Source organism: Macrosteles quadrilineatus, unplaced genomic scaffold, assembly GCF_028750875.1.
Source record: "Macrosteles quadrilineatus isolate MER2022 unplaced genomic scaffold, UCM_ALF_1.0 Scaffold_7__1_contigs__length_78375512, whole genome shotgun sequence".
Taxonomy (NCBI): domain Eukaryota; kingdom Metazoa; phylum Arthropoda; class Insecta; order Hemiptera; family Cicadellidae; genus Macrosteles; species Macrosteles quadrilineatus.
The window spans coordinates 74,769,455-74,791,038 of record NW_026542600.1 but is presented as its reverse complement, the minus strand read 5'-3'; the positions used below and the strand labels follow the sequence as shown (position 1 = coordinate 74,791,038).

General features: G+C 34.9%; 1 protein-coding gene across 1 annotated transcript in view; it reads left to right on the top strand.

Moving 5' to 3' along the window:
* Nucleotides 1-21,584, top strand: part of LOC128997785 (endoglucanase E-4-like) — a 40,590-nt gene that overhangs the window by 14,064 nt on the left and 4,942 nt on the right. Inside the window, exons 2-5 of the mRNA XM_054423473.1 lie at nucleotides 11,757-11,994; nucleotides 17,061-17,156; nucleotides 18,266-18,448; nucleotides 19,258-19,435. Coding sequence (XP_054279448.1) covers nucleotides 11,757-11,994; nucleotides 17,061-17,156; nucleotides 18,266-18,448; nucleotides 19,258-19,435 — 695 coding nt within the window. The remainder of the gene's footprint in view (nucleotides 1-11,756; nucleotides 11,995-17,060; nucleotides 17,157-18,265; nucleotides 18,449-19,257; nucleotides 19,436-21,584) is intronic.

Sequence of the window (21,584 nt, the reverse complement as noted above, 5' to 3'; positions counted from 1 at the left end):
TTTAAAACGTGATAACATTTTTCTATCGTAAAAAAGTGCCAATTTGCTAATTTGTTACACAAATAACTATTATTATTCGACATAATATAGTTTGAATTACATTGAATTGAATTGCCGGTGAATGAAAATCGACGTGTACCTACGAAAAGGACTTTCAAGACTTAAGACGTACATTACAATTACTCGCACGTGAATTGTTTCCGCTTCGCGAAGGTAATTAATTTCGACATCGCATACGAGGTATAACTCAAGCATACACAATAGATGATTCTGCGTAGCATGACTATATCAAACAGAATGTCAAGGTTGATACCAAGTCCAATCAGAGACGAAATTAGACACTCTGTCAACTCATGAAGTCCCTCAGGATGAATCCGGGACCTTTGATGTACCCAAGTAACAAGTTTGTTAACGCACAAAAGTTGTATCAATGAAGGGATTTAGTTACAAAACATTCGCATCTATTATGAGACAATTAAACATTGACGCATCTTTATGATGAAACAGTTTTTTGTTAGTTTGCGTATTGCTCAAACATAATTGCTTAAAAGACATAATTGCTGCATAAAAGATTTATCAGATACTTTTTACGACTATCTTAATTTATTACTGGCGTAATTATGCAATCAAAATCCCATTTGGCATTTTATCTTGATAAATCAATCATTTTATAATGGTTATAAAACATATAAATACGTTTATTTGGATTTACACTTTCTGACTCGTATCATGTTTGACAATGAGAACAACTCCATGCCAACTGCTGTCAAAGGATTATGGTTTGCTTATTAAATTTTATCTGCAGTTTGAGTTTGATTTACCGTTCATTATGAAAACATTCTCAAATGATCTCATTGCCTTTTAGGACCTATATTGTAGGTTGTTTAGGTTTGTTTATTATAATATATACTTTATTCATAGAAACCAGTATTATGATAATCATTTTGCGATTTTAACAACATGTAAGCTTGTGATGTCCCTCAAGAGTATATTGGCTCTCCTAAATAATTATGCCTGGGTCATTTGATTCTTTGGAAGAAATTGTCATACTGTGACCATTTAATTAAGCTGTTGGTAGGCTTAATTAGGAATGAAAAATCCATTCTGGGTTAATCAAATTGTATTTGTCCAATTGTCTTTTCTTGATTTCAGAAAGAGCTTTAAACAAATGTTATTAATCTTAAAATAGGTATAAAAACAATTAAATTTAAAGTTAGGCCTGGTAATAATTTTGGGACTGATATAAAAATTTGACAACTATTTGAGACAAAACAAATTCAGAAGTGTATTAAGGGGCAATTTAGGTAAATATCTCAAACTTTATGTACTCCAAATTGAAAATTTTAAAGAATCTCATTTTCGAGTTTGAGTTTTGGGTGGATATATCCGTTTTGATCCCTCTGATCCCAAAAAGTGGTTTTCGAAGTGATGTCTGTGTGTGTGTGCATTTGAAAGGTGTAGATGGCGGAGATGTCCTCACGTTTTTCGGTGGTGGCGACCTATGAACCTTGGAGCTACCTCGATGGGAGCTACGAACGAAAGGGTTACGCTCCACTTCCAACGTCGTTTCTTGCTCATTTGAGCTCTTAATCAAAAATGTGTTTTGGTTTTGGGGGTTTTGGCTAAAGGTCTTTTGGCTGTATCATAAGTTTAAGTTATCCACATCTTTCAACTGCTCCTGTTGACTTGTCTTTTACATTTACATGAAAATAATTGTTGGTGCAGTATTAAATGTAAAATATATGAGATGTTTAGGATAATAAACTACTGGTTTCATCAAAATATAAATTGGTTTACCGGAAGAAAACTGTCGAGTTATTTTATGAAAATCCAACTCATTTAAAGTGAAATTAAACTAACAAATAATTTGTTACTAGAGTCCGACTCAATAAGTTACTCAAGCAGTTGCATCCTGAAAATTCCACCACCCTCCTAGGTTCTTTTATTATAGAATAACATGTTTTAGATTATTAAAGGATTCCCAATTCCGTCAATTTTATTGAGAGTTGAATTTATCAAAAAGTGCACGACATTTTATTACTGAATGCAGTGGTGAATTATTTATAAAATCCACCTATAATAAGTTTTTTCTATTAATTTTTACTTTTAAAAGCAAATTTTTCCATTTAAATTGGGTTAAAACTTTGATTCAAAAGTGTAAATTCTCATAAATTTGCAGCGTAACTTAAAGAAGTGTCGGGGACCCCCCCCCCGCCCCCGCGTTTTAACTGTGAGTTAGCCCCCAGACCTGGGTTAAACAAGGAATTTGGGGGGATGGGCACCCCTGCCTGAGACTTTCTTCTATATTTTAGCTTTTCATTGCGCCCCCTTGTGACTCTCAACACACCTCCTTGAATATCCCAGCAATTATAGTAATACCAGAAACAAAAGAACCCTGGGCCGTTTCGAGCCGCGCAGGTTTGAATGGTACGCCACACCTACCGGCGCGAACCACGTGATCTTTTCGTTTCTGCGCAGGTTGTTTTGTTCTTGGGATGTTTATAGTGGTCCTCTATGATATGACCAGCACATTTGCGACCCATAGCTGCTGATCTAGGTCTTCACTCATGGTCCGCATTCCTCCCTTCTCGTTTCTCGCTCCTCGGTTGCCGTTGCCCGTAGCCTCTCATCACGCCCCGCCGCGCCAATTTTGCCGTCACGATTGCGCATGCTAACCGCATCAAATGTAATTAAGTAGAGTGTGCGATTACATCGCTGCCCCTGCTTAGCGGAGCCTGGGGGTCTTTGCATCAGATTAACTCCAGCGGCCCGGTTTTGACGATACCATTATCTTTTATCGATCAGGAGGTAATTGGTCTAGTTACAATAATTCTAGTTATAATCCAGTGAAAGAAATTTATTTGAATTTCGGTTCAAACCATTTCGGTTCATCTGCCTGACTGACGCAAGTATTTGTAACTGTGGCTGTGATATGTTCTTCTTCCTTCACATCCTAGGACGCTGGGCTCAAGCCCGAAAACGTTTTATACTCACTACTTGTTGTTGTGAAGTGGGCTAGAAACCTATTTTAGGACTATGTCCTCTTCAGCCTAACATAGGCTCTTGAAATGAAATGGAAATCCTTTATCGAGGCAAAATTAGCACCTCATCATCCATCCTTACTTCAAGCTAGGACTAAAAGGTCGCATTATCACATCGCTAAAACAATTTGTAATTGGCGGGATTTGAACCCAGTACCTCGTATAGCTTCGCTCTCTACCACGAGATTCTCTAGTTGTGAATATACGAACTACCTGGAACCTTTGAAACTCAAGTATATTATTATTCTTTGTTTAAAGTCCATTTATGGTTAAAACATTGACATAAAATGGGGTTACTAACCCGTCGCAATCATTACTATATTTTGTCATGATGAAAATAGTTTCGGGGTTAAAACGTTAAAACCCCATTTTTAAATCTTCAGTAGTCAAATCGTCAAACATATCTTCTTGCACTTGCCGTTGTCAATAATACATTACACATAAACACACACGGAAACATTTAGATTTGTACAAATATTATATACAATCGCACTAGGCCGGCCAAGGACAAAACCAGACTACGGGGTTTGATGATGATGATAAGAGCGTAGGTTAGCCGATGCCTACTTCATGATGTTGACCTTGGGGGAGGGGTAACTGCTGTTTATTTCCTCTATCGTTCTGTAGTTTTGCCACTCTATCGAATAAAATGTTTGATCTCAAATTCAATTTCTCATTCAAAACATCATTTGGTGATTTTTTTATTTCTTTGTATACTTCAAACTTTCGAGAACGTTCATCTTGTTTCCGTTATTACATTTGTATTATTACATCTCTAGATTATCTATGCAACTTTTTACATTGTGATTATCGTTCGTGGTGTTCTGCAAACTTCGATTTTTGTGTTAGCAATTAAGGCTTGGGAAGGTGTTCAACATACCTTTTCCAAAATGAACGACCTGATTGACCTATATATACTTTGGGGCAATCGTTGCAGGATAGTCTATACACGCCAGATGTTTCAAGGCTGTTGCTATTATCGGAAATGTGTTCAATTGTTGTTCTAGCTTACTAGTAGTCTTACATGCCAGAATTGTATATATATTTTTTTTTTATTCACTTTTCAAGATGTAATGTAAATTATTACCAAATTCAATGGATACAAATTGAGAATTACAGTAGGTTCATCTGGAGATTTTTTGTTTACCTGTTTATTAACTATCTTATCTATGCTGCTTGAATAACTATTATTTACTGCTATATATTTTAAAATTGTGTACTCAATGTTTAATCTTCTGGGGTCATTGGTACATTGAAAATGGGGGTTTTAACCCCGAAACTATAGTCATCACGGCAATATAAGATTGATTGGTGACAGGTTAATAACCTCATTTTATGTCAATTAATCAATTCTGGAGGCAAATATGTATAAGTTAAAATATTCCTCAATAGGTTTAAGGATCTTATCTAATCCATTTGATGGAGGAATTACACTCCGAAATTACTAAAAATTGTTTTTAATCATCTTTCTTTCATTATTTAACAGGTTTGTATTATTTCATCGTGCTACAATGAAGAAATTTATAAAAAGCCGTGTAAAAAAATCAAATTGAAAAAAGTTACCCAGTAAACTCTTAGTAACCATAATAGTAAGCTTATCTGGTTTTGTATAGAACTTGATTCGTATCACTATGGTTTATATCCTTCGAATGCTGATACTGTAGCACTATTTTGTAAAAGGGTGTGTCAGAAATCGTACCAATACATGGTTTTGAAAACATGTAACAAACAAACTACATTTAAAAGTTTAAAGCTCTAAGCATTAAAATTTTATCTCGGAGCCAGTAATGTGGTTATTTATCACAGATTAAATGTAGAGATCGAGCTGAAGGATCAACACTAATATGAGGAACAGTCCTGCTGTAAACATGCGTAGCTTGGTTGATTTACTGATGAGTTATTTTGTTCTTTTTAATTTAATTTCATCATCTACGCTTCATTCTCCTTTCTCCCTCGACCAGGTGTCAATTTGGTGATAACTGGCAGAGGAGTGTCATTTTTACAGCATTATAATTACAACAGCTATTGTGATTTCGTCTCTAGTGAGAAAAAAGGTATATTGCTACAGTTAGCAGTATATTTGTTATTTATTTTTATTACTACTTATTTTTAACTTGCTCATTTAATGTTTAAAATTATTTAATTGTATTTAAGTTAATGCAGCAGCTGTTATTAGCTAATATAGCTTTTTTTAAAACTTAAGTTATGGTCAATATGAACTTAAACCTAATGTAGAATCACGTAGGTTTAGAGTATTATACCATTGCGTTTTATTGTGACAAAATACATGTTTGCCTTTTTAGTTTTTACATACAGGGTGTCCTGGAACTCTCTACCAATATTTTAAGGCATTGCTCCTGGGTAAGAAACATAACTAAATATCATATTTAAACTCTCCGGAAGTCCTTAGTTACTCACACAGCCGCCATTTTGTTTTTTCAGTTATTAATTTTTTTCTAAAGAATGTTTAGACATACGAAATGAAAACTTTGCACAAACATTTATGACAACTAGACAAAACTACCGGTACCAAAAAAATATCACGATTTTTCAAATTCATAAAACAAAATGGCGGTCGTTTAAAATTGTTGTAAAATCAATGGTTTTTGAGTTATTTAAGAAAGACAATTTTAAATGGCCGCCATTATGTTTTATGAATTTGAAAAATCTTCATAATTTTTTTGCAGCTTTGTCTAGTTGTCATAAATGTTTGTGCAAAGTGCACGACATTTTATTACTGAATGCAGTGGTGAATTATTTATAAAATCCACCTATAATACATTTTTTTCTATTTAATTTGCAAGAAAGTGTGAGTTGTTTGATGTGTTTATATTTGCGGATTTCCAGCTTTGCCTGACTATGTGCAACTACAGTATCTATTAATATTAGTGTTTCGGTTCGCCGGGAATACGTCACTAGGGCCAGGATGGGGCCAGGTAGACACCGGCAAAGCGCCACTGCCAAATCTACCCCCCAAAACGCACAGTCAATGCGCCAATACGGCATTTCTTGAAGTTCAGAAAATACTTCAAGTTCAACAGGTTCAACTTTATCCCTTCATTATCGGGTTAGTTTAGGTTATGTTATGTTAGGTTAGGTTAGGTTACATTCCATCCTCCGCCTGATTACCCGGCTACCTTGGGTAACATTGGCGCATTCCCGGTGCGAACCAGGCTGACCCGTTTTAACCCTCACATAACTGGCACAATCCCGGTTTACCCTAGGTACTTTTTGACCTGACGACGAAACAATTGTAGTTTGTTTAAGTTTTTGTCCAAGCAGTCTTGACACCCGGAAGCATCAGATCACTAATTGTGGTGGGAAAATGTTCGAAAAATTTCCCTAAATAGCATAACTCATCAAAGGATTGGATCTGATTATTATTATCGTCCAAAATACATAGATAGTTTTGTCCACCGTATATTTTCATATGTGCAAACAAAGGAAGTGGATGTGTAGTAAGTGGATCCTGGTTGTGGTATTGAGGGTCAGTATGATCGTCACAGAGTAACTATGTTGCAATGTCGCAACGTTATCTGCGAGATACAACATACCGGTTGCAGGCCAGGTTGAGGCTGCCGATCTAGAAGTTGCGCAAGCTGTGAAAGTGATATTCCCAGTAACACTTGCACACGGAACAGATTTTTTTTAAGATCGCTACAGAATAGATTTTTGGAATAAGTAATTCTCTCGTATGGTAAGACCGTTATGGTAGATGAATATATCAAATATATATGATGGACACTAGAAGTTAGCTGGGTGGTTATAGACAATGGCAATCAAAATGTCGCATGTACAATCCTGAGAAAACTGGACCCAGCTGACCTTGATCATCGGGCTTCTAATAAACGATCCTAGGTAAATAAACAGCTGATAAACAGCTGATTGAAAAGTAAAGTCATCTCATCCCATTCTAAACTCATAATTTATATTCAGCTTAAAATACGCACCTAGTTACCTCAAAAGTAAAAGAGGCGAACCCGAAAAGATTGAAAGAACCACAAAATAATACATGTAAAAATATATCGTATTATTTTAGTGGAGGAAGGTCCTTAAACACAACTAATCCATTTGTAATCTATTCAGACAATAAGTAAATAAATGGAAAATCTGTAAACAGTTCGATTCTAAATTTATAGCCTAGGGTTTTGAAATGGAGTTCAACTAACTTCATCGTAATCCAGTTAGCTAAGGTCACGTATCGAAGCCAAATTAATTCTCGCTTGACTTTTACCAAAGAGTTCTTCGAGATGGTTCTCCTCGGCTGAGAGCCTATCATTGTAGGTGTTTAATTGAACCTGCAGACCTGTAGTGTTGTGGCCATTGGTGATTGATTGGATTTGAACTCGTACTTCCACGATGGTCCATCGCTCTAAGAAATGTGCATTTACTCATAACCAATTATGATTAAAAATACATAAACGCCACGTAGCCCTGTGTGAAATCGTAAACGTTGACTAAGTTTTAACTGTTGTTTTACTTTTCATAACCTACTTCAGTACTAGTAAAAAATATTATATATTTTCTTATTCATAAAGCTACATAATCAAGTGTATAACAATACAAATATATTTAAAGATTTTGAACATTAATAACTTCCATTACTAGGACTAGTCTCATCCGTCTTACTGACCAGTTAATTACTAAATAGTTGTTAGGTCAGGTTGAAATTAACTGTTCCAGGTCAAGAAATATTCACTTTGCAAGCGATTCAATTCTCTTCTTTTATTTCTTCATACTTTTGATATTCAATGAAACTCCTGAAGACATAGACGCACACTTTGGAGAAAAAGAGAAAAAGAAGAATGGAGAAAGATGATTTGTAGTTTTTTACCAACCAAGTAGTTATTTCTCAGCAATGACCAATTATTTAAACTCCAATGATAAAGAACAGCTGGGTCCAGTTTAGAATCATCAATTAGCTACTGATTTTCTCAGGATCAAAACAGCAATATTTTGATTGCCATGCTGATACGCTGTTGATGTTTTATATTAACTTTTATGTACGGTTTTGGGGTTGATGTTTGAAATGTCAAACGCCAATCTCGCTTTCATAAACAGAAAGCGAGTTTTGGCTCTCCGCTTGGGAGTGGCGTAGTGCCCTTGGTATTCGTCGCCGCCTTAGCCTCTGGGCAAATGAAAGTGTATTGTGTATTCCGTTAGCAGCATATCTATCGTGGAAAGTGTTTCTGGAGTCTACACTTCCTACCTTGACTACACCACAGCAACCATACTGTTGACATTCAGTGCACGTGCAAAGTGTTGGTGTTCTATTTGCATTATATTGGCGCATATTTCATCGTTCGTCGAGCCGATGAGTTCACCTCTTTTCTCTTTCTTCCAAGAAATGTTTCGTCATAGTTTATTTTCTCAGCTTCGTGGACCTCTTTCTACCTTCTACCTTTCCTTTTAACCTTTTTTTGCTTTTCGTGTGCCTGGTGTTTGTATAGGTACTTTAGCTAGGGAAACACACATGGGGGGTCAGATTGGGACTTTACGAGGACAGGTATAATATAAGGCGATGTAAAATAAATTTGTATCACATGTCACTATTACAATAGCCATTGTTATTTCTTTTTGATATCTTTCTTCTTGCTATTTAAATTCCGAATCAAATATTAAAATACGTCAGTAACTTAAACGTTATTTTACTATTCGACATGATCCTGAAAAATTACTATTTTTCAATCCCAAATCAAATAATTGTATTTCAAGATCCAGGTTTTTACAACGTAATTAGAAGCTCTGTTTATATTACTCAATCAAGTAGAACCACCATTTAAAATAACCAGTCAATACTGGTTATTTTAAATGGTAAATTGTGGTTATGGTAAATGGCGTACCCAGGGAGGTCCTGGGGGTCCGGACCCCCTTCCGGTATTAAATATAATATTTGTTTGTTAAATTAAATGTAAAATTATATAATCATACCGTATTGACGTTGGGGTTGATTATTTTCAATGCCAAGAGAGCTAAACAAGACCGTTTTAGGGCTTATATTTTTACCCCCCAGACCCCCCTGTTTTGAAATCCTGGCTACGTCACTACCAATGTACGCGAGGGTAATGAAGTATTTATGACTAACATTTCCATCTCTGAATGCTATTTTAGAGTTGGAAAGTAAGCTATGTATGCGCTATGTGCTATGTGCTATGTACTGCTATGTATGCGTGACAGATGTTGACAAATTCTCCATGGTTTTCATTAAATTTCGTGTTTAAACGACACGTCACTCTTGATATACATAATACAGGCTACTTATACGCGTATACTTTTATGTCAAATAGAAGACAATAGATTACGTCCCTAGTAGTGGTCAAATATAGGAGCGTAGAACTTCTGCCTTGGTGGCCCGAGTTCAAGTCAAATCAACCACCAATTTGCTATTGCTATATGACGACTGTAGGCAAGGATACCGTTACGTCCTGGGGAACTCACTTGGGTAAAATCTGTCGGTAATGTCATTATCTGAGAGGAACTGTGCTGTGCATATTACACGTAAACTACTATCTGGCTACACTTTGAGTCGTCAAGTGGTGAAATGCGTAATTTGAGCTTTGTTAAACCAAATTAGTGCCACTTTTAAAAGCTACAGAGATTTACAACCAACTAGATAGATATACTATCGGTTATCTTTAAAACCAAAGACTTGAACGTTAAGTGCCCTAGATTATGTGGAACCAACAAAAGTTTATAGAAACCTATACGCAGAAAGCCAGCTGTCAACCTCTGGCTCGATCCACTACGTGCACTTTAACTTATCCAGGCTAGCAATGATTTAGGAGTTCCAATAGATCGTAAAATCTTGTCAGATTGTCCTAAATAATAACTTTGCTGCGTTGGTCTAATACCACAAAGAATCGACATAGATGTTAAGAAAACGTGCTGAATGTTAAAGCCATATTTAGAAGTAAGTCGATCATTTTGAAAGTGGCAACTACTAGCGGAACACGGCCTAAGCCAACTATGACTCATCAACAGCCTAGCGTGTGTGTGTGTGTGTGTGTGTGTAAGCACGATCAAGGACTCTTTTGTCTTTAGTAAGTGTGAGAGTGTGTGTAAGGCCCAATCCCAGTTCGAACAACCATAATATCTTTGACGGCGCTACTGTTCGGTATGATTTGTTTTACGAGCGCTTATGCATTGCTATTTTTATTTTTTACTCCTAGGCTGTGCACGAACCGTCATAGGGACACAGAGAAAATTGCCAATTATTTCGAGATAGACAGATTTTCCGTTATTGTCTCGGGCTTTAGTGCGAGAGGGTCCGGTTCGATTCCCGGCGTATTCTAAAAACATTTAATGGATCTAGGCCACTTTACCATAAAGCATTTTCTTACCTTCTTCCAAAATGCTATTCGTGTATAGACACGGCAAAAGAGTAAAAAATACTACTTAAAAATCTTGTATAGGCATTTTGCTTTGTACTTTCCACTATTATCTCAAGTGCATTACTAATTATTAGAGAATCGGCCTTGCATGAAAGTTCGTTGGAAAAAATATGCTGCCATATAATATAATTTAAGGGCTCTGTTAGTCTAGTGTAGTGGTTAGCAACTCGGACATTGCCTAAGGCATGACATACAATAAAAATTACGAAATAAATATTTTAACTCAAATCTCATAAGGTCAAGATTTTCTAACGTACGAAGAAAAACTTCTCCACAAGAAAGACAACCAATTGTGGTTATATTCATGCATTTGTTATTCAAATTAATTTACGTATTTTTTAATCATAATCCTTACCAGTATCTTGATGGGTCCCTGTAACGGTAGCATGGCCGTTATATGTAATATTACTAACCTTAAGAAAAACTTACTACAATATAGTATAACCTGAAAATTTTACTCCACTCTATAAATTGATGAATTATGCACTGATCATTTTTTTTTATTGCAGTTGCCTATGATCAGTTATAAAAATTATTTCCTGGTATCGAAGCTTAATCTTGAGAATGATATCAGTGATCAAAACTTTTGGAAGTACGAGATTTTTTCATCATTTAACCACAGTTTAGTGACAGAGACACTAAATGTTATTCTATAATTCCACTTAAAACTGCTGAGTGCTGATTCGTGTAAGCATTTACCTTACAAACTAATACTGCAAATCCAATGAGTCGGACGTTTTCGAGATTAACTAATAGTGCTTGTAGCCAATTCATTTTTTTTGTCGTTTAATTGATTAAAAGATGCATAATTTGACACCTTCATGTGTAGGCCCTACAACACCTTTGGATTCAGAACTTTATAACCTTAATTAATAGCTCTTGGTAAAATCCATAATTCATTTACTTTAATATCACTGTATGTGTAGGCTGCATTTATAATCTCAAATCGATCTCCTTTTCAATATTTTAAAGGAGGTTTTAGATAAACGCACCCACAAATCATTGACTCTCCGTAGGCTACATGGGTAGTATCCGATTGAATTTTTAATGTTAGTACTGGAATGGGCTGATATTCCAGGACACATTAACATATATTGTGTGAAGTAGAGGTTTTAAGCGGGTTCTAATCTCTACGAGCCATATTTGATCTTCAGTGGGGGTTTCCAGTTATATGTGGCATTTGCTCGTTGATTTTACTTGTTTGCTACTTAATATCATATCACATGTTTTATACACAGTACTCGAGTAGGGTGTTCTTCCAGAACGTATAATATAACTCAATGTACTGTGGAAGTTTGCTGTTAAGTTCTGGGTGGTGTTTCAGATGAATGCGCTATGCAGTGCGCTGACGTTCGCAGCGTTCTGCACTGTCCTGGTGACGACTGCCCCCAAGGATACCAAGGACCACGACTACAGCCAGGTTCTGAGGATGTCCTTGATGTTCTACGAGGCCCAGCGGTCAGGGCGTCTTCCGCCGTCCAACCGAATCCCCTGGCGATCCGACTCCGCCGTCAACGACATGGGTCAAGATGGCGAAGACTTGACCGGGGGCTACTACGATGGTAAGTTAGTTAATAGCGTTTGAGTTGATGAGCCTTAAAATGTAGGCCTACCATCGTTGAAAGGAATTTTGTCAATATACCACACCGACAATCCACCACAATTCTTCCGATGAGCGTGGTAGACCCAGCTCTTTTGATCATTGGGCGTAAATGTTATTGGATAAGAACCAGTTTTTCTTGGTCAGTAACAATCATCTCACTGAATTCCACGCTCACCCTTCAGTCATATTTGGCTTCAAACACGCACAAAAGTGTGCTCCGCTGTTTTGAAGAATTGAAATTATGGATTGTCTGTAAATCAGTTTGGCTTGGCACTTGATTATAATGAACACTTTTCGACAAGAGAACAAGAACAAGGGAATAAGAGTGGCGGAAGGTTTTCACATGGATTACTTGGACAGCTCTCATGGTTGTGGTTATTGCGGAAGGCGGAAACTGTGAACTGGGATCATTACATGTCGTCGCACATGACACATGCTATGGTAGAACCTTGATAACCAGTATCTTTTGGGATTATCAAATAATACTTGTTATCAAGGTTGGTTACTTAAAGAAAAATCTTGACGTCATTTGCCTATTGGGTCTGATGATGATTGAAGTGTCCAATCGAAATCGATCACCACTTACCATCTTTTGTATATTTACCGTCTTATGAGTAACAGTATAAGCGTAAATATATGTTTTAAGTGTTATAAGACGTATCTTTATTTACTTTCCGTAAATTTAATAACACGTACAATGCTGATCAAGAAGTTATTTAATTTTCTTGAACATAATAAATATGCTTATTTTTAATTGAAAATCAAGAAAAATGTATTTTCTAACGCTTTGTTCTGGCGTTACCTAAATGTTTCAGTTAGGCCTACTATTTAATTTATTTTAGTTATACAGTCGCCTTTTTGGATATCAATCTAACAACATAAAAGTATTGGATTGGGTGGTTCCTGTAGTTCCGTTGGTTCAAGTCAGGATATCTGTCTCGTTTATATGGGTTTTTTCATGGTTTTGATCGTAAGTAGGATGATTGTAGTTAGGGCGATTAACTAATCAATATAAAGCTTAACATTTTTAAACTATTTAATTTTAGACTGTATAGACATATTGAAACACACAAATTTTAACCAGGTGACAGACTACATATAAGTTTTTTACAAAGACTACGACTTTAAGAAATTGTTTGTTGTTGATTCTTTTATTTTAATTGAACAATTTTAAGGAAAATCAACAGCATAAGAATGGGGTTTTTATAGGCAAGGGGCTACATTTCAGTTATATTCGTTTTTAAACAGTTGAGAGGAACAAAATGTCAAAGTACATCTTATTATTTCTACATCCAAAGGTACAGGTTTGAATGAACAATAAAGTATATTATATTTAGTAAATTTTGCAATCCTAAACATTAATAAACGGTATCAGCAATCTGACACATAATTTCTCCCATTAGCTTGTCAACAACCTTTATAAGAATAAGAAGAAGGTAAGAATCACAAAAGTTGCATTAACTTTGGACAGTAACTTTTACAGGAATGCAATATTTAGTTTAGAATTATAAGGACCAAAAAAGACAAAATTCAATCAAAACAGGGTTTTTTCGAAAAATAATATTTCAGTTTTTTTTTTTGGGGGGGGGGGGGGTTGTGGGGAATAACATAAGTTACAATAACTTTAGAACCGTAATTTTTACAGCAATGGGGGGTTGCACTATGCTAACATACTTTCTCCATATACGGTATAGGGGGAGAAAGTAAGAAAAAATCTTGCAAGGAAAATGATAATTTACAGTGATTACTGTAAACAGAAATTATAAAGGTTTACAAGGCCTTTTTACTGTTGCAGAGTTGTTCATAAGACAAAAATTATATTAAGTGTTCTCTCACCATCATTTTTGTGATTGTAAGAAACTACATTGTAAGGAGGAAAAAAAATGTATACCCGAGAAATAATTATTGTATGAGTCGCATATAGACTCTTAAAAACCCAATACGGTATGGGAAGTGTTTGTTTTTAGCATGTAATATAACAAATCTATACTCCCAAACTGTTAAATGCTGTCAAGTATAAAAAAAAAAACGTTTAATCAATTGTCGATAACAGTTCGTTGATTCTACATCATAACGAAAGAGAAGTTGGTAAACCTGTCTGTGCATTATTGAGCGCTGTCTTGTACTTGAGATTAAGTTGAATTGGAATGTGGTCAGCTGTTGTTTTTTCCTAACTTGGAACCGCATAAGAACCAGTTTGGTGATGGACAACTATAGTAGGCCTATTAAAACTTTACACGATCGATTCTGCAACAATTAGTACGCGAATCATTCTGTTACGAAATACAAAAAGTCGCTTTTTGTACAAGTTGATGAATAAATTGTAAACAAACAATCATAAACACTACTTAACAAACAAAATGATTGTTTAAAGTCGGTAATGAGTTGGACAAAGATAAACCTAGTGATTATTCGCAAGGTAATCGGGGAAAGTCCTTATCATATTTCAACGATCAGATGGACTAGGATGGAATGATAAGAACTCACTTAATCTTGTCCAAGAGTCATGGTGTTATTGGTGTTTAGAGTAAGTGCTCAATAAACCTTTGATTTCATTTTAAAGGTTATGTGATTAACCAAGGTTTCGGGTTTGATTTCATCAGTGTAGGGTTGTTTACACAGAACGATCAATACACGTATAAGACGAGTACATAAATACAGTTTCCTTATATTGTTAAAGTAAATCCTCATAAATCGGTTTTTAATATATTGGTAATTTCTTGCTTTAAATAATTTTGTTTCGCGATTCACGGACATGTAATGTATTCAAATACTGTCTGATAGTTTTATGAATAAAATTTATATAAACACATTTCACAATCCTATTATGGCTATTTATGTCTGAAATTAACTGTGTCTGTATATCATGAAGCTTGCATTTTAATCTGAAACCACAGTGTGTAGTTTTCTTTAACACACTCACTCCCGTATGGAGAGAGACTACATACAGAGGAGTGTGACGGCTGGGACTGAACCTGTTAAAAGAAGCTCAGAAATTGGCCAAACTTGTTTTTAGTTTACTTAGAGGTAACACTAGAACAAGGTCGCATACCAAGTTGTTTTTTAAATTGGGTAAAAAATTATTTTTTTGAGATATAACCACGTTTTCTGCCACCATTTTGAAACGGCTTGACGGATATGGCTAATATCTGGCAAATTTATAAGTAATATTATAATGAGGTTTCATACAAAATTGCATGATATTCGGACTAAAAACGCATAGTTTATAGCTTAATTACCATGTTAAAATTAATCAAATTATTTATTAATATTTATTTTTTGTCTTAGGACAAGCCCGGAATTGTTTTTCACATTTCTTCAGGCTAGACCTAGGGGTTACGGCTTATCACTTAGATAAAATCCATTGGTGATTTGAAGAATTTGACCCCGGGAGCCCAGGAACCGGAGTCCCGCGCTCTAAACACTAGACCAGCTCGCTCCCAATATTATTATCTTAAATTCTAAGAGTTGCCAAAAGGAAATTTGTAAGTCCCTGCTATTTTATGTATCTGAATACTACCAAAATTAAATATTAACCATAAAAAAACCAATAGAACAAAACAATTTGGCTGCCGGACTAATTTACTCGGTAAAAATTATTGAATACCAAATTCAAATCATACAAAATGTATTTCCTTTGTTTGGACAAAAATGAACAACTGTAATTATTCTTCCCATTTATTAAAGTTATTTAGGAAAATTCATGTTTAAGACGTTCATGTCTCCTTATCAGTTTAAAAAAATATCAAATATATAATTTATTTTTAATAACTAGTAGAATCAAAAACATAATAAAAACAGGGTGTTCTATAAAAAAACATTAAAGTTGTGTCTCATACTAAATCATGGTTTCAATATTATTTTGATTCAATACCCCTTTAGAGTCCCCCATTACAAGTTTCTTGTCAGATTTATATTGATAAGGTAAGCTATTAGATCACCTGAGGTGAGATACCAGGTTTATAAATAAGATTTCCTTCTTTTTCATAGCAAACATAATTTTTTAATATCCTAATAAATTCAAAATTCAAAATTTTCTAATTACAAAAAAAGTTGTATCGATTGATGATACCTACCTCAAACTCTTTGAAATCCAATAATCAATTTGTTCCATGAAAGCCAGTACGTTACCGACTGTTTTCATATCAATACATAAAACATAACATAATAATCACTAAAAGATATAGGGCTTTGATGGGACTTATTTTTTTAAATAATTAAAATTACTATTTTTGGGGGGTCCATAACTAGCTTAAACATCATAAGATTTGAATTATAATTGGCGTAAATGAAAGCCGTTGGCTTATCGAGCATTTTGATACCAAAAACAGTAGAAAGGAACTACAGAATATTCTCAGGAAGAATTATATAAAGTATTTTCATTTATTAGATATTCCTCTTTATTATAGAAAAAATAATAAAAGTAATTTTTTACGCTTTGTTGTGACGTTATCCTTGATCCAACAAATATCCCTATAGGTGCATTGGATGCAAAATTTCAATATATACAGCTTTTGTAACATGTATTATGTCCTTTTTTCAGAGATTTTAGCATTAAGTTGGAAAAAATGGGGGTAGAACATACTTTTTTTCTAAATTATTAACTTTAAAAAGAAATACTGGCCTTAAAACACACAATATATATTTAAAATATGATATTTTCCTGCATGGAATTTCACTGTGAGTATTTTAGAAGCGTTTGCACTGATGTAGACAGCATGGTATTTTCATATAAGATAGTTTTAAGTAAAAGCTTACACTGTAAATTACGTTTTCCACCATTTTCCAAGATGTTGCCCAAGGGTGCCAAAAAAGTACCCGGTGGTTGTATGGTCTTCATGCCCTAAATACCTCAAATTAACAATAAAAATGACTTAATATAACAAATACTGGCTAGGGACAAAATCCTCATTTGGCTGCCGGACTATTAGTTTTATTGTGAATAAAACAGCTTGCATGTAAATTCTGGCCATTGACATCCACATATAGAAGTTAGCATTACAACGATGTTTGTGTTTGTTTTAGCCGGGGACTTTGTCAAGTTCGGGTTCACAATGGCCAGCACAACCACTTTGCTAGCCTGGGGCTGTCTATCATACAAAGATGCCTACGTGGAAGCAGGTATAGTTATAGTTGTAAGCAGTAAACAGTTAACAGTAAGATCTCTAACTCTTGAATTGTTTTTTTAAGTTTTCACCAAATCTTAAGTATTTTTGAAATATATCGCCCAAAAAGTGAAAGTTTTAGAATTTACATCCAATGCTCATGGGCTGTATAAGATTAAGATGAAAAACACAAAAAAATAGTCAATAGTTCCACATTTATTATCATACTGCATTACAGTACATAGAACCAATAAAGCTAGGAAAAAGTTTGAATAGACAAAATAAAATATTAAAAAAATTAAAAACTTTTCTAAAAAGTCATAGAATGAACTTTATGAATAAAACCTTGTTTTGCAGTGTAAATATCTATAAAAATACTGTATTTAGGTATGGTAAATTTTGCTGTGTAGCTGAGAGTTCCAAGTGCCAATTGTTCAACCTTAACCAGCTTGGCAATGTCAGATAAGCGGAAAGTTTGAATAATAGCAAAAACAATAACACCCTTTGTAAACATGCTACAAATTATTAAATTGTACAAAATATAGTGCCCTATTCACTGCAAGGTGTTCTGGTACCAGCCTGGCCGCTGACTTGTGAAAAACTACCTGTTTCAGGTCAAAGTTGGGGCCAATCCCAAATATTCCAATATTTTCCTGCAACCTAGTAGTACCGGGACCTGCAATCTGAGGAATACTGCTCTATAATGTTGATATTGTAGCACAACTGATTGAGTTATCAAATAATTAAATAACTTACGTCATCAATCCATAAATTGCTGTGGAGTACGCGTTTCAACCATCAGGTCATCCTCAGCTCCACTGTAATGTTTCGTACGTGTCGTGTATGTGTGATAAATGTAAAATGTGTTTGGACTATTTATTTCATATATCGACGCTGTTGCTACAAAGCAACATAGAAGCAAATTCAACCTAGTGACAGTGGAGCTGAGGATGACCTGATGGTTGAAACGCGTACTCCACAGCAATTTATGGATTGATGAAGTAAGTTATTTAATTATTTTATAATACTGCTCTAGTTGAACCAAAATTTAAACTAATCATCAAAATTTGTATGAAAGATTTTTTTTAGCTTGTATTGGCACTATTACTTTATGTAACATTGCAGGTGAATGGGAGCATGCCCTAGAGGCTTTACGCTGGGCTGCCGACTACTTCATCAAGTGCCACGTCAGTCCGTATGAGTTGTATGGTCAGGTGGGTGACTTTGCTCTGGACCATCAGTACTGGGGACGACCAGAACAACTGAATACGTCTCGCCCCGCCTTCAAGATCACTAAAGACAAACCTGGTTAGTCATCTTATAACATATTTAAACCTTCGCTATATGGATGTTTTAAAATGAATAAATCACCAGTTAAAAGCCCAAGTTCTTAAGAGTGGTGCTTAAAAAAAGTGGAGTGTTAAAGTTTGCTGTATATTTTCAAAATAGTGCGTAGTGGTGTATTAAAACAAAGTACAGAAATAGGCTACATTTAAAATCTACCATTCAAACATTCAATCCAAATAATATAGTTTCTTATAAATGGTAAACATCATGTTTACAAATGTTCCTACTCTTATTATTTATAAGTTAAAAAAAAAAACAGTTTTTGACTAATCATAGGTCTTAATTTGGACCATCCATCTTTACAAGTTTTATTTAGAGGTGTATTTATCAGTAGACCTTTAATTTGTTAATAATGGTAGGAAAAATTGAATAGTAATAATAAATACTAATAATATGTATTGTAATATTAAGGAGCTTCTTAACCTCAAAATTATCACTTTAACCTACAGGGAAGAAATAACACATCCTTACATTTTGCTAGCCAATCCCAGAGAGAGAGAGAGGATTTAAAGGACTTTGAAGGATATAGAATTAGTTCTAGCCACATAACATGCCAAACCTGGGACTTGTTTGAAAAGAAAGTGTAGCTTTAAGCAAAACTGTTTTTGAAAGAATAATACTGTTTTATTTTAGTTAATAAGTTTTGTAGGTTAGAATATACTTGTTCGAACTTAGAAAATCATACAACTGGAGACTATATATTTTCAAAGATTATTTGAGGATTATTGATTATAAAAATATTCATAACTTTTACAAGTCTTGTGTTTTAGGCAGTGATCTGGCTGGAGAAACATCCGCAGCCCTGACAGCAACTGCGATAGTATTTCAAAAGGAGGATCCCAAGTACGCAGAGCTGCTTTTGAACCATTCTAAGCAACTTTACGACTTTGCTACAACCTACCGTGGCCTTTACAATGATGCCATCAAGGGGGCGACAGAGTTTTATGAGTAAGTAAATCCTAAAAAAATTAGAGAAATTGTGATGCAACTCTCAACTTCACTGCTATATATTTTAAATTAATTTGAGGTGAATCAGGAAACAGGTTTGCAACCTTAAGAAGTGGAAGTGGGCAAGATAAGGAAGTAATCAAAGCACAACATAATAATTTTTTACCTAACGCTAAGTACGAGTCCAGGATTGTTTTTCACATTACATATGGTAATAGTCCATCATAGTTCGTAGTAGGTAGCGACTCCACAATAGTTAGTCAAAAATTCTAACTAGTTAGAAGTTATTAGTTAGTCCTGGAAAAAGTAACTGTTAGAAGTTATTAGTTAGTTAGTCAAATAAACGGTATCAGCATTCTGACACATACTTTCTCCCATAAGCTTGTCAACAACCTTTATCATGGGTAAGAGAAAATATGATATTTTATAGTTAAAAATCACAAAAGTTGCGATAACTTTTGAGCCGTAATTGTTACAGCAATGGGGTGTTGTACTATTTTTTTAGAATTATAAGGACCATAACATATTAATTTCTCCAAAAATACGATTGCTTTGTTATTTTATGGGTTTTTATTTAATACAACTTTACTTGATACAACTTTGATACAACCAAAATTTTTATGGAAATGAGATTTGTACCATTTTGTCAAAATTATTTTTGAATGTATGTCCCCTCATTTTATGAGCTATTATCTATTAGAATGTGAATTATCTATTAGCTATTAGAGTGCAAATACAAGGACAAGACATGTACATGAGACACCGTATTTATCTACAAGAGATGCAGCACAAATTTGTCTCGAGCTGTCCCTTAAATTTCCAAAGATCTATCCCAAAGTTCTGGTTTCGCATGAACCAAACTCAAACTAATAAGTAAATCCATATCAACATCAACCATAATGATATAGAAAACTAAACCGACTAAAAATAAAAACTAAATTAAAAAGCAAAACAAAACTGAATACACCACTTGGACACTGTGCTAAAATCAAAAACAACCACTACCCTTGAGGGTTGAACCACAACTGAGGAGTGGGGGCAGTCGCAGTTCCGGCTGTTTCGCCGGTTATGTGTGTTCATCTCTATAAAGCACAATGCCCCGCTTCCCCCTGGGCCGGCGAAACCGCCGATCCGGCGGTCAGGCGAAGTAGAGCATTTTCCCGCCGGACCGGCGGTTTTGCCGAATCGGAGAAGTGTCGCCTTCCCCATGCCTTCATGTGTATCTCAACTTGCTCCGGCGAACCGCCAGTAAGTGTGTCCCTGGCCTTACCCAGTTTGCAATACAATGTTCCAATTATTGCAGACAAAATTGTGTATATTTCTTTGTTCAAAAACAGAAAACTGTACTTCATTGAACCAAGTTTTTTGGCTTTTTCTATTCTTTTGGAAGCCAACTACTTCTTTGATTCTTGAATTATTTTCCATTTGTCCCCTATTGAGTGGTCTATTTTCTCCTTTCCTTGATCTAATACTTGAAACCGGTTTGTGAGTTTGAGAGTAAACTCCTTTCTGACATTTGAGTTTACAAGTTTCTTAAATCGAACTTTAATTTTGTTCTGATCTAGGCTTTAAATCATGTTTTTCTATTCTCTCTCAGCATAGTCTTTGTCGTAATTTTATTATCACCAATTAATGGTTGTCCCACATTCAGCTATCCTCTTACTTTTGATATCCATGATGACGCAGCTTTTATGTCTGTCCTCGGTCAACACATGGTCAATTTGGTTTTTCACTTGTCCGTTTGGGGAAACTCATGTGACCTTGTGAATGTTTTTTCCTTGGGAAAGTAGTTGACATGATTTCAAGGTTTTTCGAGCTTGCAAAGCTGACAAGCCTCATTCCATTTTCATTCGTTGTTTGATGTAAGATATTACATCCTGTACAGTATTTACTGTTTCCAGCTTGGCACATTCACTATTTTTGCACCTAATATGATTTCCTAATATGGGATACTAGTCATCAGCTGATCTATGTGTCATAGAAAATATCTTTCTTATCATCATTATACTAACGAGGAATATATCTATATATATCTAATAATATAGTAATATATCTATATATAGTAATCATTACTAACGAGTATAATATCTATTCGTTAGCTAGAATCTAACTGAGTAGAAGTTATTTTCAGTACTTTTTAAAAACTATT